The sequence below is a fragment of the Mesoplodon bidens genome (genome assembly GCF_964165515.1).
Source record: "Mesoplodon bidens genome assembly, chromosome: 15".
Lineage (NCBI taxonomy): Eukaryota > Metazoa > Chordata > Mammalia > Artiodactyla > Ziphiidae > Mesoplodon > Mesoplodon bidens.
In genome coordinates, this window is record NC_138171.1 from 19,131,439 (window position 1) to 19,156,308 (window position 24,870).

The 24,870-nt window shown below is 60.2% G+C and overlaps 2 protein-coding genes across 8 annotated transcripts in view; one reads left to right on the plus strand and one right to left on the minus strand.

Annotated features, from left to right (window-relative positions):
- Nucleotides 1-6,768, plus strand: part of ZHX3 (zinc fingers and homeoboxes 3) — a 132,901-nt gene extending 126,133 nt beyond the window's left edge. For all 5 annotated transcript variants that reach the window (XM_081255351.1, XM_081255349.1, XM_081255348.1 and 2 more), the window contains one exon: nt 802-6,768. In XM_081255351.1, the coding sequence (XP_081111477.1) occupies nt 802-812 (11 nt within the window). In that variant the 3' untranslated portion in view covers nt 813-6,768. The remainder of the gene's footprint in view (nt 1-801) is intronic.
- A 3,253-nt stretch (nt 6,769-10,021) lies between these two features.
- The window catches only part of PLCG1 (phospholipase C gamma 1), a 35,473-nt gene continuing 20,624 nt past the window's right edge, over nt 10,022-24,870 (minus strand). For 2 of the 3 annotated variants that reach the window (XM_081257882.1, XM_081257880.1), the window contains exons 6-33: nt 22,779-22,863; nt 22,601-22,684; nt 22,343-22,377; nt 22,047-22,119; nt 21,848-21,949; nt 21,542-21,660; nt 21,378-21,463; nt 21,179-21,299; nt 20,309-20,477; nt 20,073-20,195; nt 19,880-19,981; nt 19,612-19,799; nt 19,184-19,384; nt 18,993-19,112; nt 18,723-18,903; nt 17,870-17,947; nt 16,957-17,060; nt 16,682-16,778; nt 16,358-16,427; nt 15,750-15,907; nt 14,303-14,399; nt 13,986-14,210; nt 13,763-13,911; nt 12,806-12,920; nt 12,527-12,688; nt 12,329-12,417; nt 12,046-12,233; nt 10,022-11,883 (exon numbers count right to left, since the gene is read on the minus strand). In XM_081257882.1, the coding sequence (XP_081114008.1) occupies nt 11,841-11,883; nt 12,046-12,233; nt 12,329-12,417; nt 12,527-12,688; nt 12,806-12,920; nt 13,763-13,911; nt 13,986-14,210; nt 14,303-14,399; nt 15,750-15,907; nt 16,358-16,427; nt 16,682-16,778; nt 16,957-17,060; nt 17,870-17,947; nt 18,723-18,903; nt 18,993-19,112; nt 19,184-19,384; nt 19,612-19,799; nt 19,880-19,981; nt 20,073-20,195; nt 20,309-20,477; nt 21,179-21,299; nt 21,378-21,463; nt 21,542-21,660; nt 21,848-21,949; nt 22,047-22,119; nt 22,343-22,377; nt 22,601-22,684; nt 22,779-22,863 (3,364 nt within the window). In that variant the 3' untranslated portion in view covers nt 10,022-11,840. The remainder of the gene's footprint in view (nt 11,884-12,045; nt 12,234-12,328; nt 12,418-12,526; nt 12,689-12,805; nt 12,921-13,762; nt 13,912-13,985; nt 14,211-14,302; nt 14,400-15,749; nt 15,908-16,357; nt 16,428-16,681; nt 16,779-16,956; nt 17,061-17,869; nt 17,948-18,722; nt 18,904-18,992; nt 19,113-19,183; nt 19,385-19,611; nt 19,800-19,879; nt 19,982-20,072; nt 20,196-20,308; nt 20,478-21,178; nt 21,300-21,377; nt 21,464-21,541; nt 21,661-21,847; nt 21,950-22,046; nt 22,120-22,342; nt 22,378-22,600; nt 22,685-22,778; nt 22,864-24,870) is intronic. The other variant, XM_081257881.1, reaches the window with a different exon arrangement.

The following is a 24,870-nucleotide window of genomic DNA, read 5'->3' on the forward strand; positions in this document are numbered from 1 at the left end:
GCTGGAAATAGGGTGGTGGTTACACAACATTGTGAATGTACTTAATGCCACTTAATTGTATACTTATTAAAAATGGTTAAAATAGTGCTCGCTTCGGCAGCACATATACTACAAATGGTTAAAATGGTAGGTTTTATGTGACATATATTTGACCACAATTAAAACTGCTAACCTGGAGTTGGGATGAATGGGTTTAAATCCACCGGCTCCCCTCAGCTGGTGGCTCCAACACTAAGCAAGGAGCTGGTGTCCTAAGTGGGACAGAGCGGGAGTGGCCAGGGCAGCTGTGCCATCGTGGCGTCACCCTCCTCTGGCTGAGGGAGGTACCCGAGGGGACAGGGAGGGCCTGTCTGTCTGTCTGTAGCTGGTTTCTCGCGGCTTCCCGAGCCAGCCTCGATGCCGGGGCCCCACCTGTAAGCATCGAGGGTGAGGGCCTCTCCGAATGGCCCCCCCCCGACAAATGAAGGGAGGGCATCGGTAGGACACACATTAGGAAGTAGAGCAGCTGCTGCTGTGCGACAGCAGCGTTCCCTGGAGGGCCGGGGGTGGGGGGAGGGTGGTGCACAGCCAGGGTTCCCGGCCCAGAGAAGTCAGGCTCCCACCCCAGCTCCACGCCCCGGTTCGGGTGGTCCCTGTGCCCCGCCGGGTTTAGCCAGCACCCTGTCCTCAGCCCACGCGCCCTTGGGCTGGAAGGCAGGGAGGGGCTGGTGGGAAGGCCGGTGGGATTAAGTCCCCAGACGTGGGAGGACGGGCCATCCTGGCGATGCACGCAGAGGTGACGGGCCTGTGTTTTCTCCTCAGAAACTGACTGAACCGGAACCGACGGCTGTGAAGGCCTGGCCAGGGCGGCCGCCCTCCACGTGGAAGGGCCTGACCCCTCTCTGCTGCCCCGGGCCGCCGCCGTACCTGGCCCGCCAGGCTCACACAGGTCTCCACGCGGCCAGGCCTGCCGCCGCCCGCACCCGGCCCGCCACCCCAACGAGCAGGGAGGAGCGTCTGGCAGTTCTTCCGCCCACAATGTAGGGACCTTTCCTTTGCCTTCCAGTGGATAAATGGTTCAGATTTCATATTCATAGACACAGAATCAAGTTTTTAACATATAAATCTGCCTATACACATTTAATAAAACATCAGATTATAAACACTTTCATTACATAGAAACTTTGGTTAGCAAAGCAGTACATGGTCTTTTACATCATCTCTGGAAATGCCCCGTGTCTATTCTCTGGAGATCGCTGGGCTGTGTGTTCCCGCACCTTCCACGGTCAGGCCGGGGTTATCACACGCTCAGAACCACACCTGCAACCGATGGGGCCCCCTTTGCGCTCCTCCGGGACGGTGGCACCTTTGAAGAGACCTCTGCTCCTAAAGCGGTGACCAGCAACATTGCGTAGCAGGTTTGCCTTGCCTTACGGGACGATCAGTGCAGAACACGCTGTTCCCCGCAGTGCAGAAAACTGACCGGTTACGTGATTAGTGTTTGATGCTTACCACTCTCGTAAGTTGTTACAGTAATTCTGCTTTTTCATGGGAGTTTGAATCATGGACCATAACTCTTCAGTGATCAGATCAGCTAAAGAAACATTTGTTATTAAGCCTAATGTACTGACCTATGTGCCGCATTTTTTTTTTTTTTTTCAGTCTAGACACGTTTAGAGGAAAATTGACAGGCGAAACAGGGATGGGGGATGGGAGTGAAGGCGCACAGCCGCTGGGGCTGTCTCTGCCCTCTATCCACCCTCACCCCAGAGCCACCTCTGGTTTGGGAAGGCAGGCCCACGCTCGCCTGGTTAGGCTGAGAGCTGGCGGGATTCTGGGACTTCTCGGAATTATCGGAGCCGGGGTGGCCCTCAGCACAAAGACCTGCATGTGGGGTTCCCAGCCGAAGACCCAGAGTCCTCCTGGCCCCCGTGCCTGGGGCCTGGTTGGCGTGCTGGACATCGCTGGACAGGTCCTTGTGAGGATGTTTTTAAAGTTCTATATTTATATCCCCAAACTTGGAAACAAGATCTCTGTCTACTTAAGCCTAACCCTCATATCCATTTTTTTTTTAATTGAGAAAAGTCACAGGAAAAGGTGCCTTTGAAACATTGAGAAACTTGCCTACAAAGCTGTGCTAAACAGTAAATCCCTATCTCCCCGAAACCGGCTGCCCTGAGAGCGGCAGGTCAAGAGGGGGCTGGCAAAGGTGTATCACCTCCCAGAAACCACCTGCTTCCCAGAGCACCAAGGCCTCGGAGACCCCGGAGAGAGGGCAGGGGCTTTGGGCAAGAAATACTGGGAGGTGGGGGGTGTTGGGCACGGTCCTTCTCCCCCACCCCCCCGGGAACTGGGCCGGGCAGGGCACCTCCCGGGTTTGGCTCTGAGCACAGAGGTGGGGGTCGCACCTCCTGCCTCCAGGAGAGGCTTTTCTTCGGAAACCAAAAGCCCTTGAACCATTGTTCTTCTAAAGTGTCTCCTCTCCCTTGCCCTGTCCCGTTAGGGACCACCTCTTCTTGGTTTCAAACAGGTGACTTGTGAGGACTTGGCAAGTTTGGCAGCCTGTTTTTGTATCCTTTCCATATTTAGCCCCAAGGCCTCTTTGCGGAATTGCCCAGAATGGTGAGTGATTGCCTTCCTTCAGAGAACAGACACCTAGAACTTTTCCTGTAGTGGTTACGTACATGCAGATTAATTTATATGTATCCATATACAGCACAGATACTCGTTTGATGCTTTACTCGTGACGCGTCCGCCTGACGCAGCACGTGGGTGTTGGGGAGAGCAGCCCGTGTCGGGGGGTTGCGGGGGAGGCCGGGGCGGCCCCGCGCGAAGCCACCTCCAGTGTCTGCGACGTCACCGTGCCAGCGTCACTCCCAGAGCCCTGCGTGCCCCGGCCGAGGGCCGTGTCTTTACAGAGGAGTTTCTTGGTTATTTTATTTGTATTCATGTCATTTGCAACCCAAGCAGCGAAACAGAAAACATAAATTACATGGTGGACAAGTTCACGCAGGACGTAGGGCCCCGACCTCAGCACCAGCTCGTCCTTAGAAGGTGGAAGTGTCACGGTGCTGCCCGCGGGCAGGTTTTGCTCACAGGGGTCAGCCTGCCCGCTAGCCAGGGTGACCCCCCAAACAGCGAGACTGCCCAGGCTGGACAGACCCTCCTCCTTCCTTTACTCTGGGACCCGAGTGACTAAGGAATGAGGTGATGGAGACAGAAATGGTTGTTTCGTCGAGCAGGTGCCTAAAGGGATGTTGCAGCAGGTACCCAGGGCCCTGGGGGCAAAACCAGAAACACAGCCAACCGGCTACAGAGACGCAGCCGCAGCAGTCCGGAGCTGGCGCGCGCCAGAGTGCGGTGGGGATGCAGGACGGCCGCAGCCGGCCCCGTGGCCAGGGAGGTCATCATGGTTTGCGCCCCACCTGTGTGCTCTGGAGTTGAGGGAAGTAGGGTGGGGTTAGTCTCTCCCAAAGAAAAAGCTTGTTTTGTAAGGTGACTAATCTTTCCCCTCTTCTCTGTATGCACTTGGACTCATCAGAGATGGTGAAATATGTCAGTGTTTCTTGTTGCCTGTGTCTTGAACATGTTTGGTTTATTATATTTTTTACATGGGGTTGTAGATCCAGTTTTAATAGGTGAGCCCAGATCACCATTCTGGTAAAGGAAACCTGGATTTATGATACAGATACTTTGCATACTTTGATTACGTATATTAATTCTTGAGTATTGAGGAGCTTTGTGATTTGGAAGGCGGGCTCTCGTTTTCCTGAGTCGTGGGCTCCTGAAGTGGAAAGCCTGGCTGGAGGACTCGTGGCACCTGGGGTGGGTGGCCCTGTATGACTTGGAGCTCCTTTCGCAGCCAAGTGCCCACCCTGCTGTCGGGAAGCAAAGGTGGGAGGTGGGCGAGGGTTGGTGGTACCTGCAGGCTCCCGAGTGCGCTCACGGCCCTGGGAGGCCGTCCCACCGGGAAGTCTCAGCACGTTCTCCAGGCCGAGATGTGGGTGCCATGGGCTTTGTCCTGCTCAGTCCGTGGTCCCATGGCAGGTCCTGTGACACCCCCTCTCCCCCATGTGCCAGGCTGCCTTCCACAGAGGCTCAGCGTCGCCCTTTTGGGGCACCTCCTCACCCACAGCTCCCTGCTTGTGCCGCCCTGCCTTGGGCCCAGTTGCCTCTTGTCTTCCTGTCCTCTTCTTGGACCAGAATCCTCGGGTTGGAGCAGCTTTGTCTATTCAAACATCGCAGCCCAAGTGGATAAAGGCACTTTGCAGGAGAGGAGAACCAGCCAAGAAGAAAATCTTAAACAAACCAAACCTGGAGTTTGGGCTTTTCCTAAAGTTTCTTCCCCCTTTTTCCTTGCTGAGACTTTACCTGGGGCAGGTTACTGGTTTGATTCACCGTTTGTATTATGTCTAGATTGTCCTGTATCCCATTGATTGGCAAGGCTCAGTTATGTGCTGGAGAAGAAAAGTCCTCTAGACATGTAAAGGTCCGTGAGGCCAGCCCTTCCAGGCGGAAGCCGGCAGCCGCCCCGGTCAGGAGAGTGACGGGGCTCCGTCCTCCCCGCTCCCACAGGAGGCCCCTCTCCGGCTCTCCTGAACCGGCTTCCTTCACTCCCTTTCTCAGGAGCACGGGCCCTCCCAGCCTTCCTGCCCGGGACTGGGGGGCCATCTCCATGTGACTGGGGGAGCACCTGCCCTCACAGAAGCTCCAACACCCGAAAAAGTGGGGAGCGTGGAGCCCACGCCCTCTCCTGAACGGGCCCCTCCCGGAGCAAGGCTTCAGTCTGTTTTGTCTCCTGTGGTGCATTCACAGTAGCCGAGCCGAGCAACGCTGGGGCTGAGGCGGCTGCAGGCAACCTCTCAACCAAGGGTTGGATGCTGACTTGGGCCGAGTGAGTGGAGGGTGGAGGTGGGGATCACAGAGCCGCTGGGCTTGCTGCCCGGCCCAGCTCTAGGTCTAGATGGAACCCACGCACCTCGGTTGGAATTCGTTTCTGCTGCAATCTGTGTGTGTTCCCAGTGCCGTCGGGCTGGGGAGCGGGGCGAGGGCTGACGGCAGCTCCCCCAGGTTGGCCCAGAGCCCGAGCGGGAGGAGAAGGAGCAGACGGAACCCCCCCGGGGACGGGAGGCACGCTGTTTGGTTCTTCAACCCTGAAGAACCGTGACTTGCCTGTCAGTCCGGCCTCTCCTTTGCTTGGAGCCCCAGTCCTGCAGCCAGACTGGAGACCGACAGCCTGGACCCCGCGGGAACCAACCATCCTACCTGAGCAGGGGTGGGGACCCAGAGTGGGGGGTGAGCAGGCGCCGCTGACCCTGTGGACAGGGGCGGGGCCAGCACCTGCTGCCTCGCGTTGTTAAAATCCTGTCTTGTGGTTTTCGGGACCTTGAGGATTTGCAGAGAACGTGTAGTTCCTGCTTGGCTGTCCTAGGCCCCAGGCTTTCACAGCCCTCAGGCTGCTCGGGCCAGAGCCCCACGGGGTGGAGCGGGCTGTCTTCCCTCCGGCTGCGGGAGTCTCTCCTGCTGTCCTCTCGGGGCAGGCGGCGAGCGGGGACCTGAGAGGAGTCAGCGCGCTTACCTGCCGTGAGCGCCCTTTCCTGAATTCAGGAGCCGGGCTCCGCCGCATGTGTGTTGATAAGTAGCTTTTCTCGGCTAATGCTTTATGACGTCTGTTCCTTCCCTTGATGAGTGGTTTGAAGGCCCCCGATGTGACCGGAGTTGGAGGTGGAATGTCTCGGGTGGAGGCCGTCTGGAGTCGTGGAGCGCAGAAAGCTGCAGGCCCGTGGTCTTTCTCAGGAGTCAGCCGCAGAGCAGGCACCTGGAGAGGGGTGCCTGCTAATCCTGTAATTTGTGTTCAGAGAGACTGTCATTCATCCCTGGCTCCGGCCCGGCCCGCTGCCCTGTCCCGCGGTTTGCTGCAGACGTGGCCTGGAGAGCCAGCGCCACCCTCAGCGGATGCAGCCTGGTCGGCAGGCCACCACTGGGTGATGCGGGCGGGGAGGGGTGCTCGCCCCCGGGCAGCGGGTTCCCACCCTGCTCCCCAGCACCCCGCCTTGTTCAGTGCGTCGGGAGGGCCAGACTGTGCCATCGTTGTTGTTGAAAACAGACCTCGTCCTCCCCACCCCTCTCGCCCCCGCGACGTGGTTGACTGAAAGGGTACTGAGCTGCGCGGCCTTTGTGCAAGTCGGGAAGAGGTTGCCAGAGGCCTGCAGGTTCCTGGTTTTCTGCCACCCACTTCCGGTCTGGTCTTCGGCTCAGACCCTTTGTTCCCTGAGGGCGAGGTTATCTGTGGAAGGGAGGCTGGAGAGGGCAGGGGCAGCTGGCTTGTGGTGCGCTTCCCGTCTCCTGGAGACGCCGAAGAAGCCATCGTCTTGGTGCTAAGAGGCCACTGCCTGGCTTCTGTTTGTCCAGAGGGCCCCTCCTCCTGCAGTGGCTGCATGTGAGAGACCAAACCGAGAGAGAGGCACAGGCACACTTTGGCTATCACTGGGCCTGGGTGGAAGGGGGTTCTTCGCCCTGGAGAAATGTTTTTAACAGAAAGATGGAACTTGCCTTTGGACCGGGGCTGTGCCGGGGTGGGAGGAGTGGGCTGCCCTCTCCAGGCTGAGTCTCCAGGCCTCACAAGGTCCCCTGTGGGGATGCTGCTATTTCTAAGATGCAAATTGCACATTTCCTAGATTTTGTATCTGTGGATTTGGATAAGGGAGGGGAACAGGGACAAACTGCTTGTACAATTTGAAATGGGCCGAAATGGTACTGAAAATCTTTCGATTGCTCCTAAATAAAAACGTAAACGCATTTCTCATCTGCTGACTATTTTGTGGGGGAATCAAAGAAAGCTGAGAACACTTCTATCTCCTGATTTACCCTGGGGGCAAGACCCACAACGTGGAGGGGTGAGTGGGGCAGTTTCCCTCAGGCGCTCCAGGAACGTTCCAGCTTGCCCGACTCGCACGCGCGGGGTCACTGGAGTGCCTCCTTGGGAAAGGAAGTGCAGCGTGGCAGAATTTGTGCTAGACAAAGGGAAACTGAGTCAGACCTGGAGCCATCAGCCGTCTGGGAGGAGGGTACTGATAAGTTTGTCATTGGCTAAGGAGAGGGTGGCGAATATGTCTAAGGACCCTGGGGCCTTGAAGAAATAGGATTAAAGGCCAACTTCTAATGTGCAAAGCAATTGAATCTTGTTGGGGTGACGCTCAGGGCCTGTGCCAACGGGAAAAGAGGCCCCTGACAAAGCCCCTGGGGCGCGGACACACCAAGGCAGGACACCCAGGGGCACACCAGGCCCTGTTCCTGACCTGGCCCTCTGGAGGCCAGCTTAAGTCTTGGGGAAGCAGCTTTGTGCTGAACCTAAAAAGCAAGTCCTCGGGAGCTCGACCAACTGAGTGTGGAACCCTGAAGCCAGTCAGCTGACCCCGTGGTGGCTGCAGACACAGGCAGCAGCTCGCAGAGGGCCTAGCCATGGACAACGGAGTGGGCAGCAGTGGCAGCCAGGGGTCACTGTGGGTGTCCTTGGGCCAGCTGCAGTGGCCTCCGGCAGGGAACAGAACCCCAGACTGACCCTGGAAGACCCACTGAGGACTCTCAAGCTGAGACAGGACTTGATCAGTTCAACTGAAATGGCCAGGAGGACGACCGCCTTCTGTTCCATGAGCTCGTTTGGTGGGGTGACCTGGTGCTACTTAGCATTGTTTTATTGCCCAACAGAACTGAGGTGATGAGAGATGACAAGCTCAAGCTGGAAGGCCAGTGAGTGTCTAGCCCTAGGCGCAGCCGTGGGTGATGACGTTCAGGTGTGTGTGGGCGGGGGGAGGCCCTGCCCTCAGCGCTCAAGACCACAGACCCTTGTCATGGGCTATGACGAGGCCAGAAACAGCCCCTCTCTCCTCCCTGCAGGGCAGCCCGTGGAGCAGGGCTTCCTGACCTGAGCCCTCTGGTCAGGCTGCAGAAAGCCCGTCCTTGTGGGTGGTGCTGTGCGCGCGTGTGGTGAGGCAGGCCACTCCCCACTGTGGGCCAGGACGTCCCATCCCAGGTGAGGGTCTCTGCCCAGCCCCCCCGCCCCCCCACCCCCCCACCCCCCGCTGGGCCTCCTGGGTCATTCAACCATTGTCAGGTCTGGAGGAATTCGAGGTGACGCTCATCTGTGCATTTGCTCCAATTTGCTGTCCGGCTTTCCACTAGGAAGAAGGATCAAGACACGTGCAGTGAAAGGCAAAGGCAGTCACGTGGCTATCGTAGGAGAGCCCGGAGGTGTGTCTCAGGTCAGTGGGGCTGCCTGAGACAGCAGAGCCAGTAAAGGAGGGACGTCCTGGGGAAACTGCAAGTGGTCTACACCCACAGCCAGGGAAGCCACACGATGGCACAGACGGCTCCTCACCCAACGGCCAGCACAGAACCTCTTCCGCCGCTGGTTAGAAAAGTTTTCTTCTCCTGCCCATAAGACTCTGGGAAAACACGGGTCAGGAAAGCCTAGGTTAATTCCCACCTACCACCTTCTCGTCCGAGGGAAAAGACCACCCTCCTCTGAGTCAGACCACGAAGCTCCAGGAAGAAAGCCAAGGGGCCAGCAAGAACCCGAGCAGGGGTGCTTCGGCTGATCTAGTTCAGAGATGACAGGAAACATTTTAAACTGTGATCCCAGTTCTCCAGGTGGATGGTACTCAGAGGGGGTCTACAATGGACCAGGACTGACCCCAAATCTGAGAACTTGGGGAATGTATGTCTTGGTCTGATTTGTCATACAGAAAAGGGATGCTCTGAACTGACAACTAAATCCACCTTGGGCTCGTCTTCAAAAAAACCTTCGCCTCTCCAAGGCCAGCGACCGTGCTTGGGTACCTACCTGCATTATCACACCAGGGTGGTGTGCCAATGACCATTCTAACAACCAACCGATTACACTTACCTGCATCTCTTCAATGACAGATCTTCTCAGGCTTCCTGGGCTGGCTTACTATGCCTGTCCCCACCCATCAGGCAGACAGCTCTTTTCTCTGTACAGCATCATTTTCTATCCACACCAGCACAGACCAGTACAAAAATAGCCACAGGAAGGGAAGGGAAGGGCCCATTAAACCATGTTCTAGGCACAGAGGTTTTGTCTGCAAGCTACAGAGGCAACCAGAGTGGCACCCAGAAATGTACATTTGAATGCTTTTTTTTTTTTTTAAGGCGAGGTTCCTGCGGAACTGGCAAGGGGACTCTGGTTGCTTCCTGTTCACCGTGAAAGCTGGCTGCCTGTGGAAACCTGGGCTTGCTCACAGGCAGACTGCACTCTATGCTGCCACACCCTCGGTGGAAGAGCTGGAGGAGGGCGTGGGCTCACACCTCCCCATAGCCCAGAGGGAAGATCTGCTGGACCTGGGAGGTGAACAGAAACTCCTCACCTGCTTCTACTGCAGAATAACCACCAGGCAAGCATCCCTAGGTGACAAGTCTCCAGACAGCAGCAGGCTTTGCCGAGCCTCCAGAACACACGAGCTAAAGGGTAAAGACATGAGGATGATTTATCTGGCAGTTACTTAGTTAGATCTTAAGAGGGCGACAGAGCTAGCAAACGGCCAGCCCTGTGCCCAGGTGCGGGCAGTGGGTTTGCGTGAGCTGAATGCTGGCTATGCTGAAGCACCTTCACGCCCACGGGCCTGGACCCCGGCCTCCGTCCTCCCCAACCTTCCATCGCCTTCCTTGGGTCTCCTCACCAGCTGGACAGAAACTGCCGTTGAGCGCAGCCGTGAGTGACCTTCAGCACCCGGCTGCCTGTCCCCCACGAGGCCGGCAGCTCCTTAATCCCTCTTTCCTTCCTGAGGGAAAGCAGCCTGTGTTCTCCTTGCCTTTAAAGAAACCTCCATCATCACCGGAACAGGCTTTGCTCTGTCTTCTCCTCCCCACTCCCCCACCCCGCCTCGCCCATTCCCGACAGGGCGGCCCACCAGTGTTCTCCTCTCAGACATTTCCATCCACGGGTGGGGAGCAAAACGTCATTACAATACCATCGAGAAGAAAAATAATGCTATTTTTTTAAAGTCCTTTTCAGAAGGAAAGCTTTTCCAATAAAATCTAAAATTTTTATTAACATTTAAATTATAAACCAAACGTTGGCAACCATATATAGACATGTTTGCTACGGACAGCTGACGACTGTGAGGTCATACTTTGAAATACAACTTCAGAATTAGTTTAAATAAATCAATACGTTTTCTCAGAAATTGTATAATTTCCTTCGGTTTACAGTCCATGATATGGAAAGTTTAATATAATGTTAAATAATTTACCGTCTATCCTAAAAGTAAGCTATAGAAAACTGAATCACTATTAGGATCGAATAACAACAAGGCTTTAACGGCTCAGTGGTTCTTCTGAGGAGTATATATAAATCTTGAAAAGGTAACACTGTTAGTTGAGCTGTAAAATCCATAAAAATAACAGTTCTGCCACAGTGCACAGATAAGTTCATTCATTCTGCTTCCCCAATCCCCTCACCAAGCAGCTTTCAGGTCAAAGTGGAAGACGCAGAAAATCATACATCCTATGTGAAGTAATGAAGATCGCGAGAGATAGAGTGTGCAAAAAATAAACTTTAAAAATTCCATACTCCAACATCATATACGTCTATTAACAGGATTTGATGATTTCACAAATACTTGAGATCATCTCAGACAGCGTCCCCTTGCGCTGTCATCCGGCAGATTCAGATCCAAGGTCTTTCGATGCAACAGGGAAAGTGGTCTTCGGTCTGATTTTGGGTTTGCAGCGAGCCTGCTGGGGTTGTGGAGGGTGCCTTGCTGAGGGAGGACACGTTACTTGTGTGCAGGAGTTTCCTGAACGTATGGGGACAGTGCCCAGCTTGACCTCTGTCTTGGTGATCGGCTTTTCCATTCTGGTCCCACTGGCGCCGATCGTCCTGACCAAGCTGTCGCCTTGCTGTGGATCTCGGGGGCCGTGGCGTGAACGCAGGCATGTACGTCCTCGCTGACCACGTGGGAGGAGTCGCCGCCCAGCACATCCAGCGCCCACAAACAGGTCCACCCTGGTGAGCGGGTGCTTCAGGCTTGGCGTCCAGGCGGCAGGCAGGTGGCGCCACAGCCCAGTGCGTCCAGCCCCGGGGCCCTCTTCCTCCCATGGCCCCGGGGTGCTGCTCTGGCCTTGGGCACGTCGTCACTGTCCCTGCTCCAGGTGGCACCCCGGGGCTCGGCCTCCTCCGCTGGCCCTCTCGGGGCAACCCTCCGCAGCCCAGCTGCCCAATGCCGCTGTGTTCCCACGCGGCCCCGCGTCTGTCAGGCTGGGTGGTGCTCCTTCCTGGTCGTGGGAAATGTGCCCTTGTGCTGCGTCGTCCTCTCCAGGCAGGCCCTGTGCTCCTCCACCCTGGCTCCAGGGCCTAACTGTGGGAACACCTACCCTCCCTCCTTGCCCAGCTGTGGTTTTAAAGCTGCAGGACTATGTAACCTTCGTCGCCCTAGCCCAGCAAAGCTGCTCCTCCTTCCCTCCTCTCAGGAATGTCAGTGGCCCCTCAGAGCCTCCCATGCCACCGGCTGAGGCAGCCTCTCTCTCTGAGAGGCTGCGGCCGTGGTCCTGGTCCCACAGATGGAAGGCTCCATCTCCAGAAGGCAGGGCCAGATGTGTGTGCTTAAATGCGAGACACAGTACAGTTTTTGCCTTCACCCAGAGCTGGGGCGTGGAGGCCCCGAACAGTGAGTGATACATTTCATTAACGGCATGCTTTCCGTCTAGCGTCCACTGCTGGAATCCAGGCTCCAGGCGGCAAGGCCAGGAAGGCTGCCACGCAGGCAGCTTCCCAGGAACCCAGTCCACGGCCCCCCGTGAGGTGCATAGCACCCGCTGCTCTCAATGAGGCTGGGGCACAGCTAGAGGCGGTTGTCTCCATTGACCCGAGTCCTTCGCGGGGCCCTGGACAGAAGGGGAGAGTGTCCTTACCAGCAGCGGGCCTTGCAGCCCAGGGGGACAGCCCACAGGCCAACAGGAGGGAGAGGAACCGAAGGCCACTCCTTCCCGTCTCTCAGGCCCCCTCCTCCAGGCTGCACACTGGCCACCTCGCCTCCACCCCCTCACCTTCGTTCCCGACTGTCAAAATGGTCAGCGAGATGCTCCTGGGAGATGCGGAAGTCCTCAAACGGCTGCTGGTAGCGAGCTTCGAAGGAGCCTTCCCGGGCCCGGCCGTGAAACAGCTGGCCCGAGGCGTCGCAGCCCCGCTCCCGAAGGGACGCACCCCCAAAGGGACTGAGGTCGCCGTTCTCCTGCTTCAACAGGGGCAGATGCACAGGGGGTCAGCGGCTGCCTGGTCCCCCGAGAGGCTGGGCCCGGCACTTGCCCCGCCCCACCTGGCCGCAGGTACCTTGGCAGGGAAAATGTCGACCTTGACGAGCAGGGAGGCCAACTCCAGGTCCTCACTATAGTTGTTCTTCAAAGGCACTGCTCTGTATCCTAGGAGGAGAAAGCCTGGCCCTGAGCCCAAGGGGAAGGCGAGCAAAGCCCCCTCACCCACAAGCCAGATCCTGGGGGGTGGGGCACAGTCTCTAGGAAGGGTCCTCACCTGTCTTCAGGCCCTTCACCGGGAAGGTAGCCTGAGCCAGGAAGTTCTGGTCACTAAACATGTCTTCCTCATACACCACAAAGCGCAGGAAGGCAAATTCGGGGTTACTGATCTGGAAGTGGAAGGGCTTGGCTGGCCACATGGGGTTCAGTCCATTGTCCACTGCGAAAGCAAGGGCAAAAGGCCTCAGGTCACTGCCCGGAGAGGACGGATCACAGGTGCGGAGGGGCCTTCAGTGCCCTGGAGGGTGAGGACGGTGAGCGGGGAGAGGAGACTCACCCACAAACTCCGTCTTCTGCTTGGTGCCGTCATACTCAGCACCGGCCACCTCAATCTCCACGAAAGGACACACGATGCCTCGGCCATTCTTCGGCAGATGCCGGGCCCCCAGCACCTGTAAGGCAGGCAAAGATGGGCCCAGGATGGTCCTTCCAACTCATGCCAAGTCCCCACTACCCAGCGGAGGCAGTGCGCCCTCTGCTGGGCCCCAAGGACACTGCCCACTAAGTCCCTCAAGTCATCAGGGCTCTAAGAGCAGCGGCCGCAGTAAGAGTTCATTTGAAGCAGTCCTAGCCTTAACCAAAAATTTCACGTGAGTTTTTGCCATCAACTCCACATGAAATCCATGTCTATTTTAACATGAAAATTTAAAAATTACTTCCCCCTAGAACAAAAAAATAGCTCCTCTCTGGGAGAAACCTGGCTCACCCCACGCTGTCCTCACCCCTCCCTCCAAGACCGCTAAGGCCCCACACCTGAACCCCACAGCACCAAGCTGCCCACATCACGGCTGCTCACCAGGGGCCTCAAGGGTGCGACCGCAGAGCGAGCCCCGGGACCTCGAGGGGCGGCAGGGGGCCTCACGTCTCACTCAAGCCCCGTTCCAGGAAGTTAAGTACCATCTAGCCGATTCCCGCCGGTGGGCCGCTAGCTCACCACTGGCACTAGCTTCCTGCCTGTCTTCAGCCCACTCCTGCCAGGCAGTGGCTCTCCATGGCATGGCCTTACTGGATAGCCCGACTCCTCAGTGCCAAGAACTGTCCACATTTAGCCAGCTGCCTCCGGCCTGTGCTGGTCAGAGCCCAGCCCCACGGGGGAGGCTGGTAGCTACACGCCCACCTCAGAAGACAGTTACATCTTCCTCGAGCTCCAGGACAGTCCAGTGCCCCCTGCCCCATGGCGTTAACCAGCACCCCTTGACGCTGGAATGAGCCCAGCAGAGCGCCCCCTTCCCACCTCGATGCAGATGGCACACGGCTCCAGCCCGCGGAGGCTGCTCTTGTCAAAGGGGTCGAAGGCCTCGTCGCGCATGATGCTCGGCTGCAGCACGTAGCCACAGTGCCCGCCGGCCAGGAAGAGGGCCTGGTTCATCTGCATAGGCTTGTCTGCAAAAGCCGGGTTACAGTGGACTCCAGCCCAGCTGTCCGGCAGGACCCCGCCCCACGGGCCACCTCCTCACCTGGGGTCTGGAAGTTGAGGGCCACCAGCTGACTGCCACAGATCCACATGGGCAAGGGGTCGTAATTGGAGGAGTCCAGCCGCTGGCCCTTGGGGTAGATGCGGGAGAGCTGCAGCCGGTTGTACTGGAGGAACTTCTTGCCTTTGGCCTTATTCACGTACTTCTCGGCCTTGGTTTCCGGGAAGGACGACATGTCCCGGTAGCAGGCGCGTTCTGTGCCGATCTCTGGGCCGAACAGGGAGAGCGCTCACAGAGCCCGCCCACCCGGCTGCTGCTGGGGGCCAGACCCCCGCACTGCCCCTGGGCCGGACCCTTACTCTCTTCGTCGAAGGGAACAGGCCGGCAGTAGACGACAAGCTCGGAGAGCTCCAGGGCGATCTTCTTCCTCCGCTCCATCATCTTCCCCTCAGTGAGCTGGTGACACACAGGCCCTGAGCCCAGGCGGGACCCCTCCCTCCCCACCGCCAGGACAGGGAAGCCCCCAGCCACCTGGAGCATGCCCACCACACCTTCCAGACCCCAATGTCTGTCCCCAGTCTCACCCCAGCAACATCCCCTCTCCACCCTGCCCCTGAGGACACACGCCCTCCAAGACTTAGGAGGGTGGAATCCTCACCACCACCCGGGCCCCAGTGACACCCCAGGGCCCTGAGCTGGATGCACCTGCAGTGATGCTGTGACCATTCGGTACCCAAGCCTCCCTCAGGCACATAGGCCGCCTCCCCGTTTCCTTGTGACCTCGCTGGGGACTCAGGCTTAGCTTCTGTATCCTAAGGACCGTCGTCCTTCCACCCGCCCTGGCCCAGAAGCCTCATCCCTTAGTTCCCCTCACTCACTCAACACAACCACCTACTACTCGCTGTGGCCAGACTTCAGCTATGGAGGCCCACTCACAAGTGCCCCCGTGCCGTCCTCTGAGCCCTGGAGGCCCACTTCCTTCCAGGAGGGGCTCCTATTCTCAGACTCTTCCTTCCCCTCTCAGCCCAGACCTCAGAATCCATCCCTTCAGCCACCTGGTCCTTCCTGCCTTGTCCTCCCGGGCCCTGCTCTGACAAAATCCTCAGCACCCAGCCCTCTCGGCTTGGCTCGTGGGTGTCCTTTCTCCAAAGCAGCCACAGGTGCGTACTGCAGGCCTTCCACCCCACCCCAAATGACCGGGGTGGCATCGAGCAGGAGTTCCCACACCCTGGTGAGCACCTCCTCCTCTGTCCCAGGCTCAGTGGAAGAGCCTCCCTCCTCCAGAGGCTGGTCCTTCCGACCCAGCTTGGGCTCTGCGTTCTTCCACCATCCTGCCCCGCAGAGGCTGCGCCCTTGCCTTCCACGCTCCGTGATGCCCACTGCCATCCCACCCAGCCACGACCTGACATGGCTGCTGCCAACTCCAATGGGCACTTTCAGGTTCGGACCCTGCCTGTCTGCTCTGCAGCCCTCTGCGCGTCAGACCCCCCGCCTCTCCTTCTTGAAACCTACATCCTCGAAGGTTACCCCCGGTTCCCAACCTATACCACCTCATCCCTAAGCCCCTGGGCACCCACTCCTGCTTCCAGCCCACGACCTGTCCTCTCACCTCTGCCCTTGGTATCCAAAGGCCCACTGAGCAGGGCCACTTGGACGTCCCGGACGTCCCACAGGTACCTCAAACTCAACACACCCTCAACACGCCATACCGCTGACCAAGTGTGTTTCCCCCGATCCCTGCCTAGAGGCGGGGGCTGCCCACCCGGGGCTGCCCCGCTGCTCTGAGGGCCACCGGCAGGCTCTCACCCTGGCATCCGCGGTCTGGGCCACTTCCCGGATCTTTTTCACCCAGTCCTGCAGCTCCTCCTGCGAGTCGGCAGCCACATCGAGGGACCAGTGTGCCACCGACGCCATGCTGACGGAGAAGACGAAGAGCCGGTTGTTCTTGCCCTCGGGACGGATGGCTGGGAGGGAGGGAGGGAGAGGAGCGCAGAGATGGGGACAGACGTGCCTCAGTCCCCACCCCACACCCCGTGAGGCGGCACTGCTCTGCCAGGCCCACCTCACAGCTGAGGACGCTGCAGCCCCGCAACAAGTCACTGCCACTCAGGGCCGCGTGCCCCTCCCCACCCCGTCCCCAAGCCTCTGTCAACCCAGGGACCAGCCCATCAGGACCGTGGGCGTCAGCTCGCCAGCGGCACCCTCCACAGCACCTGCACGGGGCGAGCACGCAGGGGTCAAGGCCAGGGGCGAAGAAGGGAGCCTGGGCGTCAAGAGTGTATCCAAGAATGGGGAGAGCTCAGGGTGAGGGCAGCCCTTAGGGGTCCGGCCATCGGCTTTCTCTGTTGGGGCCTGAAGAGGGCCACCAGGGACTGCGTGACCCTAAGGGGCAGAGAAGGGGCTTGGGGGCTCACCTATCTGACAAGCCGGCACATCCAAGACCCCCCGCAGCAAGTCCCCCAGGGGGCTGTTCTCGTCCAAGTGCTGCGGGAGGCAAAGCCCACGGACGGTCAGCACGCCTACTGTGTCCACATGTGCACACGCGGGAAATACATCTGACAAGTGGGCGTGTGAACGCACGAGCATGGCCCATGTTTATCAGAGACCGCGGGGCAGACGGGACCGCACGTGAGGGGCTGTGCACGCGCAGGCACGCTAACCCTGCCCGTGGTGGCGTGTGCACAGGAAGGGAGTCTGGGGACAGGAGCCCCGTCCCACGGACGGGGCTCTGGTCTCACCTCCCTCTCAGGCTCCAGGGCCGCAGGGCTGACCATCTCTTCCACGTAGTTCGACGGGAACCACAGCTGCTTCTTCCCACCATAGTCACCACGCCACCTGGGGAAGCCGCAGCATGATGATCCCTAGCAGCCACCCCAAACCCCCCAGAGGAGGGCAGCCCTGCAGGTGCACCTCGGGGCCCGTGCAGGCCCGTGCTGCCCAAGCCCCTCTCACTGTCCACGCCACCGGCGCCCAGGATGCCTGGCCCCGCACCACGGGCTCTCAGCTGGCTCACCAGCCTCCTTCCTGCTTTTCCACGTTCTGGATGATGGCACTCTTGGTGAAAGTCAGCTCGTCCTCTCTCTGGGCCTTGTAGTCGAAGAGAGCTTTGACAGCGCACTGCGGGGAAGAGAAGCACCGGTCAAAGCAGACGGGCCCTCCCCCTCCTCTCCTGACCTGCGGCCGCACGCACGTGTGCTGGGGCTGCCCAGCTGGGGCTCAGGTGCCACCGCCAGTGACCCAGCCTCACTACCGTCCTCAACCCGGGCCTGTGGGAGGCTCCAGGGCAGGTGGGATGGGAGAGCAGGGCCTCTGCCAAGGAAGCTCCTCAGGGTCCGGGGAGAACCTTGCAAGCCCCTGCCCGGGGCCCCAGGAGCCAGGCCAGGAGGCTAGGAAGGGAGTGTCTGCAGGTGCTGAGTGCCTCCTCTGGGACCGGAAGCCTTGCGGTGTGCCTGGGACCCCATCATTCCTCATCTGCAAAGTAGGAGAAGAAATCTTCTCCCAGGCTCCCTGGCTGCTGAGGAAAGGGGGTGAGGAAAAGGGCACAGCTCCTTACCCCTTAGAAAAAAGCCCTGACAGAGAGCTCCACAAGGTGAGGGAGGGAGGGAGGGAGGGAGGGGCAGAGAACACCGTCTTCTGGCCAGCGTGCCCCACCCCCACCTCACTGCCCCCAGGGAGAAAACGGGGGTCACCTGGGGAGTAGTCTGGAAGGGTCGGTGCTGACCCCCAGGGACGGGGCTGGGGAGGGGTTGGCGCTGGGAGAGACGCGGTCGTACACCAACCGCACACCTCTCACCCCCTCTCGGGCCTCGGAAAACCACAAACACCACTTCTCCCCGAAGACCGCAGGCGGCCCTGGGCAGAGAATGCAAGCCCCAGGCAGCTGGAGACGCTCCCCAGCTGCCTGCGCCCAGAGCCCGAGGTTGCACCTTGAAAGTCGGCATGGGGTTCGCCTCCACGTAGAAGCCGGGGTTGCGGCCCTCATACAGGGCCCCGTAGTCAGGCTCCTGGAAACGGGACAGAAGGGGCTTTGTTAACGCCCAGAGGGGAAAGTGGCTGCTGGCTTCCGTGTCCCCTCCCCTCCTCACCGGGCCAAGTCTGCCGCCTTCATGCACCTGGTCCGCCAGGGTCCCCCAACCTCAGGGGCCTGGCCTCACCCCTCCTCTCTCTGCCCTCGCGCCCACGGCTCCAAAGTCTCAGTTCCTGAAGCCCCCCTGCGCCTGCCCCAGGCCCCCAGCACACTTCTCTCACACCCCAGCCCCAGCAGGCGGCAGCCCTTGCCTAGGCCACCCAGGTCCAAGGACAAGAGTCTCAAGTGGACCTTCTGCGCTGGACCCCTTCCTCTTCCCCACGGCCACACCTCTGGCCCAGAGCCCTTGGGGCTCCTGCCCCACAGCCCTGCCTTCCTCCAGCGCTGGTCTCGCTCCACAACCGTGCCTCTGTAGCCTACGCGCCCCTGCCCTGGGGACAGAGGCTGGTCTGCGCCCAGCCCCGGGCAGACCCTCTCCCTGTGTGAGCCCTAGGACCTCCGCACCCCACATCCTGGCCCACGGGGATCTCTCTGCTGGACGCCTGCCCCCACCTCTTCACCCGGCCAGCTTGTGCCTGTCTCTGTAGACGCCACTCAAGAGGCCACTCCCTCCAGGATGCCTTCCTGGCTCCAGCTGGGCTAGCTGGCCCTCCCAGCAGCACCGCAGCCCGCGGGCCTCTCTGCTCCCCACATCCACAGCACCCCGGGACCGTCAGGTGCAGCCTGCCCCGCCCCGCCTCCCAGGCTCTCACCGCTGTGCCGATCTTCTCCAGCGCCTCCTCGTTGATGGGGTAGCGTAGCTTCATCTTGCGGTACAGGGGGTGCTTCTCGTAGTAGCTGACGAGGTCCACGAGGCTGTCAAACTCTGAGTTGCCCAGCATCACGGTCTGGCCCTCCTGCTGGACGCGGCAGTGCTTGATCTTGCCCTCAGCCCTGACAGGGACCGAACAGCCACACAGGGTCAGGGCAGCCTGGACCAGGCACGCCCGCACCGCCCCAACCCCCCAGGGGCACCCCCTCACCGGAAGGAGATGGCGTAGGAGTTGGGCTCATTCCGTTTCCGCACCAGGAAGGCCCCGTCCCGGGGTACACGCATCAGCATGTGCTCGGCCTGCGCTCTGGTCAGGCTCGCGTGGTACCACCTGTGGACGGGCCCGAGTCAGCCCCAGCCACCACCCCTGGGTTCCCGCCCCGTCCCTGTCCCCGCCCTCACTCTTTGCTCTCGTGGGCGTTGGTCTGCGGGACGGGCTCTGAGAGGCGCATCTCAAATTCGTTGCAGCGCAGAGGCACCTGCTGGTAGTGTGTGATGAGGTCGTAGAGTGAGTCGAAGACGAGGTTGTCTGTCAGGAAGAACTTGGGGGTCCCTGCGTCCTGCCGGGAGTGGATCCGGCAGTGCTGGACTTTGCCATTCCGCCTGAGGGGACACGGGGAGGCAGTGAGCAGCAGGCCGGGACACACGCCACGCTCCACCCGCGGCGAGGCACCAGGCCTCAGGCAGGAGACACCCTGAGGACGGCTCAGGTGGGGGCGGCCCTCTAGGGGCTCCGCGCCAACTGCAAGCGCGTGTGCGCGTGACGCACTGTGGGACCTGGCCGCCCCTGCCGGTGTCGGATCCACGTGTGCACGCGCTGGGAGGGTTACCAGAAGGAGAGGGTGTAGTCGCCCACGAAGGTCTCGCTCTCACGCACGAGGAAGGAGCCGTCGGGGGCCCCGGTCTCGATGCAGTACTCCGTGAGCAGGCGCTCGGCGATGTGCCGCCCATCCCGTCCCGCCCCGAGCTTCCCGTGAAACCACTTCTCGTTGGAGTGCAGCTCTGTGCTGCCACTGGCCTGCAAGGCAGAGGGCGACGGCAGAGACGCTCGGTGACTCTGATCCCAGCCCAGCCCCCGGCCCTGGGCCAGCCCCTCACCTCCTTGGGCTCCTCCTCGTCCTCGTTGCCCTGGTCACTGCTGGTCTCCTCGGAGTAGTAGATCTTGCTACTGGTCAGAACGAAGTAGTGGGGATACCACTCCTGGAAGAGGCGGGAGCGAGGCCTGTGAGCAGAGCCCTCTCACCACCCTGCCCCTCAGGCCCAGCCAGGCCCAGCCAGGCCCAGCTCTCACGTGGTTCACGGGGTCCTCCAGGTAGAGGATGCCATTCTTGATGGAGTTGCTTATGTCGTTCTCAGAGTACATCACGGACGTAGGCACCTCTTCATAGGCACTGCCCTCAGCCAGCTTCTTGTGCTGTGGGGGACAGGCCACGACGTGGCTTCCCAGGCCCAGGCCCAGAGCCCCACCTCCTCACCCAGGCCTGGACCCACAGATGGAGCGGAGGAGTGGGGCCCCCAAAGCCCTACCTTGATGAGGATCTTCCTCTTGAGCTGGCTGGGTGAGGGGAGCCCGTCAGCGGCAATGTCCACGGGCTTGGTGAGGAGTGTGTCCCCGAGCACCTTCTTGAAGTACTGGGCCATGTTCCTCTGCTGGGCGATGCTGCAATGGTCCTCGATGGACAAGATGACCGGGTACCTGCAGGGTGGGGGACCAGCGCGTAACACAGATCCTGCAATTCCGAGGAGTCACGGCTCAGACCCTCACAGAGTGAGGTGTTAGGAGCCTAGGGCCCAAGGTCCTTTCTAGAGGGGAGCCACCCCAGAGAAGAGGCAGGCCCTGGCCACTGTGGGGGGTAGGAGAGGGGTCTAGAGAGGCACTTTTGGGTGCAGCAGAAACCAAGGGCTGGGACTGTTGCAGACAGGTGTCCCCAGAGTTGATCTCGTCATGGAGGCTGCCCCATCAGCAAGGAGAGACATCCTACACCCAAGGTCGGGAGAGGTGACAAGCAGCCTCCAAATTTAGCTACTGGGGGACCCCGGTGACCCCCTCAGTGAGGTGGGAGAGACTAGTGACCCCGTGTTGCAGGGAACAATAGGAACTGCAGAGTGAGACACAAGGAGCACAGACAATTCTCTGGATTGTGACGGGAAAGGAGCTGGCAGGGCAATGGCCTTGAGAGCCCAGGGTTAAGGAATTAATTTTGAGGATGAGAAGAACTTGACTGTGTTCCACAGGCTGAGAAGGATCCATGGAGTGAGCAGGTGGGCCAAGCGTGCAGTAAGTGAATGGCTCGGGAAGGCTGGGCTCTAGCAGGTGGCAGGAGGTGGAAGGCAGGGAGGGGGGGCAGCGCATTCAAGGGACCCAGGAGAGAGCTGCAGCCGAGCCACGCCACTCACTCTGAGGCCACAAAGGCGTGCTCCTTGATGGTGTGCAGGACGTCTGAGAACTTGATCTTGGTGGTCAGGGTGTGTCCATGGTAAATGACTGGCATCCCGTCTGGACCGTCCCAGCAGTCCACTGGGGAGCAAGCAAGGTGACCAGAGTCAAGCGGGCAGGCCTCCCCCCCGCCCCCCCCACAACCTAGCCCCCACGCACACTCGATGCAGCGGCAGCCCATCCGCAGGCAGCGGGCGTAGGCTTCCAGGGAGGACTCGCTGGAAAACTGGTCCCCGGTCAGGTACCTGGACAGGGAAGCAGGGCGGGGTGGTCAGGCGAGACCCACCTCCGGGGGTCGGGTGTGGGCCAAGGGAGCCACTCACGTGTTGTGGGAGGAGGAGATCCAGTAGTGGGACAGCGGGTTGTTCATGGCGTCGGGGCACACGGCGTCCAGCTGTGAATTCCATATGCTGTTCTCCTTGGAGAACAGGAAGGTGACGAACTGCCCAGGAGCAAATGCGCAGAGAAGAGAAGATGAGCCCCTGCCCTGGGCCATGGCACAGGGTGACACGGGAGAGAGTGCTCAATCCAGGTCGGGGGCACGACGGACTGCGGGAGGGACCCGGCCGGGCTCCAGAGGGCCCGTCTGCTCCCTGATTCCCCGATGGAGGGTGAGGGGCAGGGCTCACCTCGTCCAGGAAGAAGTAAGGCTCCTCGATCTCTCGCAAGGGGTCTCGGAGAAAGCTGAGCATGAACTCCTGCACCTGGAGCCGGTCGACAGCCCATAGCTCCTGATGGGTGGGAGGGTGGGGCATGTGAGGGGCCTCCACCCGGTGGTGAGCCCAGCCCCTCAGGCAGCACCCTGGCCCAACCCCAGCCCAGTCCTACCCCCTGGTACTCGAGGAGGAACTGCTGGAACTCAGGAAGGGACACCCGGCAGAGCTCCGGCCGCTCCCCCGCCCTGCGGGAGAGAAGGGAAATGCTTGGCGGCCGGCTGGCTAGCGTGGGCCACAGACAATGAGGGGCCCCTGGAAAGGCAGGGCCCAGCTCCCGGCCAGCACAGCCGCCCAGAATGGGCCAGCAGGGCTCCCCTGCTCCCGCTGCCTCCCACCTGCATCGGGAATCAACCAGGGGAGGGACGAAGGGCCCCGGGGAGAACCCCACCTCCCCAACTCAAACCAAACCTCAGGGCACTGGCTTCCAGGAAGGGGAGGTCCATCTGCAGGAGACAGAACCAGGTCAGCACGAGAGCCCCTGGGAGGCCACGTGGGGAAGGGGCTCTCAGGAAGAAAGGCTGGGGCAGCAGAAAGGGGCAGGCCTCACAAGGAGAAGAGCTGGAGAAATGGCACCCAATCGCCCCCAAGCAGGGCAGCAGGGCTGAGGCAAGCGGGGCTCGGGAGGGAGAGCAGGGTAGGGGCGGTGGGGGCAGGTGGCTCATGCACCGTCTTCTGGGCGCTGTACATAAGGCTGCGGTACAGCTGAGCAAACTGCCCGTAGGTGATGTCGCTGGTGCGCTGCTCCAGGTCCTGTGAGGCAGAGTGGGACTTCTGGTCAGGCCTCCCGCAGGGCTTGGGGCAGCCGGCCTCCCCACCCGCCTGCAGACGGCCCCCCGGCCCTTACCGTCAGCCGCTCTCGGAGGAAGCGCATGTTGGGGACCCGGTAGTTGACTTGGGACAGCATGTTCTTCAGGTCCTTGGCTGATATACTGAGGAAACAAGGACAACGCCAGTGGCCTCACCCCACCTCTCACGACCTCTGACCTGTGGGCTGAGTCCACCTGGGGCTGAACAGGTAAACAACACTACTGTGGGACTCACAGTCCTGACGGTGAGGCTGGCTCAGAACCATGGGGTAACCAAGGGAAGTCCCTTCCTTTCTCTGGGCCTCGGTCTCCTCAGCTGAGCGAAGGAAAAGCTAGGATTCTGGCAAGGAGGGGTCACCAGGCTCAGTGAAGTGGGTCAGGACGGGGCAAGGGGAGCCCATCTTTGGGCCGCCCTCCCACCAGCACCGCTCAGCCCGCACGTTTGGGCCCTCAGCTCTCCCAGGGACAGAGAGGCAGCCACTACTGCGGGACCTCCAGGCTCCTTCCAGCTCACTCTCAAACTCCCCGAGAGGGGCAGGCAGCTCACAGGACTCCCGCCCACTGCCCCTGGGAGTCGGGGCCTCCGAGGGGAGGAGGGGGAGGATCTTTCTCAGCCCAAGACCACTGCTGGCAGTGGGGCACCCTCCCGGGGCCTGACCGGGAAGCACCCCTGCCCGAGAATGGGGCAGAGGACAGTGCTGGGCCTGGCAACAGGATGAAAACGGTGGGGAGAGGGCGGCCCTCCTTCCTGGAGGTGGTGGCGGCGGGGAGGGGAATGTGGGCGCCCCTCCTTCTCTTGCCCAAGGGCCTGGCAGGCAGCACCAAAACTCGCTGAGGGGTCCAGCCCTGCCCTGGGCGGTCCTGCTATCTATCAGCCCGTGCTGTCCAGCAAGCGCTTGCCTGGTCTCAGTCACCCGGGGCCGGGCTGCCAGGGTCCCCACTGGGCAGGTTAGGGAACTTGCTGCGCCATCAAGCTTCCCTTCTGTGGGATCCTTGCCATCAGCATCACACGCAGCTTGTTGCCACTCCCCCCGGAACACCTGTCTGCCCTGCCTCCTCTCCCGCCACTGCCCCCCCTCTGCTCCTCTTCACAGCAGTGCCTTCAAGGAGAGACCCAGGCTCCTTTCATTTCCCGAACGCCATCCCCTCCACCCACACTGCCCGCCGCAAGGCCACCAACGGCCTCTGTACTGTCAAGTCCAAGGAGCACCTCTCGGTCCTCCCCACACGTGACAAGGCCTGGCTCAGCTGGCCACCCCCCTCTTGCCTGGGCTTCCAGGGCTCCACACCCTCCGATTTCCCTCTTTACTCTCAAGCAGCCACTTCCCTGGGCTGGCTCCTCTGCTCACCTCCCCAGTCCCCAGTGTTGAGGCAGCATGGGCCTGGGATCAGCCACCAGCCTCCTTCCCTTTTCTTGCCAAGGTTACCCCCAGGCATCTCCAGCCTCGTGGCCTTTCCAAGTCACCCATGTGCTCCTCAGGTTCCAGCTCCAGCCCGGCTTCTCCCCTGAACTCGTCCTACGCACATGCCTGCTCAACATCTCTACCTGAACATCTTAAGGGCATCACAGGACTTCACCCACTCAAATGTGCACCTTCCACAGCCTTCCCCATCTCAGTCAATGGCAACTCCACCTTTCCAGATGCTCATGCCAAAAAGCTTCTTACCGTAAACCTCAACTCTCTCTCACCCCAAAATCAATCTGCTAGGAAATGCTATTGGGCTCTATCTTCAAAATACAGCCCAGCCAAAACCCACCCCCTTCCTAATACCCCACCCTGACCCAGTCCTCTTCACCCCGAGCGTTGGAGGTGCTTCCCCACTCCACCTGCCCTGGACTCTCCAAGCACAGCTAGCAGTTCTGTGCCAACTGAAGCCGGGTCACGTCACGCTTCTCTTCAACACCCTCCGTGGTGTCCACCTCTCTCCCAGTCAACGGTCCTTATCATCCATCACCCAGCTTTTGTCCTGCACCTCTCTGTAGCCCCTCTGGTAGTCACACCATGGCCTCAAAGCCGTGAGCTTCAAAGCACCCCAAACACACACACACTACGGGACACCCAGAGCCAGTTCTGCACCGCCTGTCTCTGCCCACAGTGGCAGGGCACGTGGCTTATCGTCCCTGGCCTC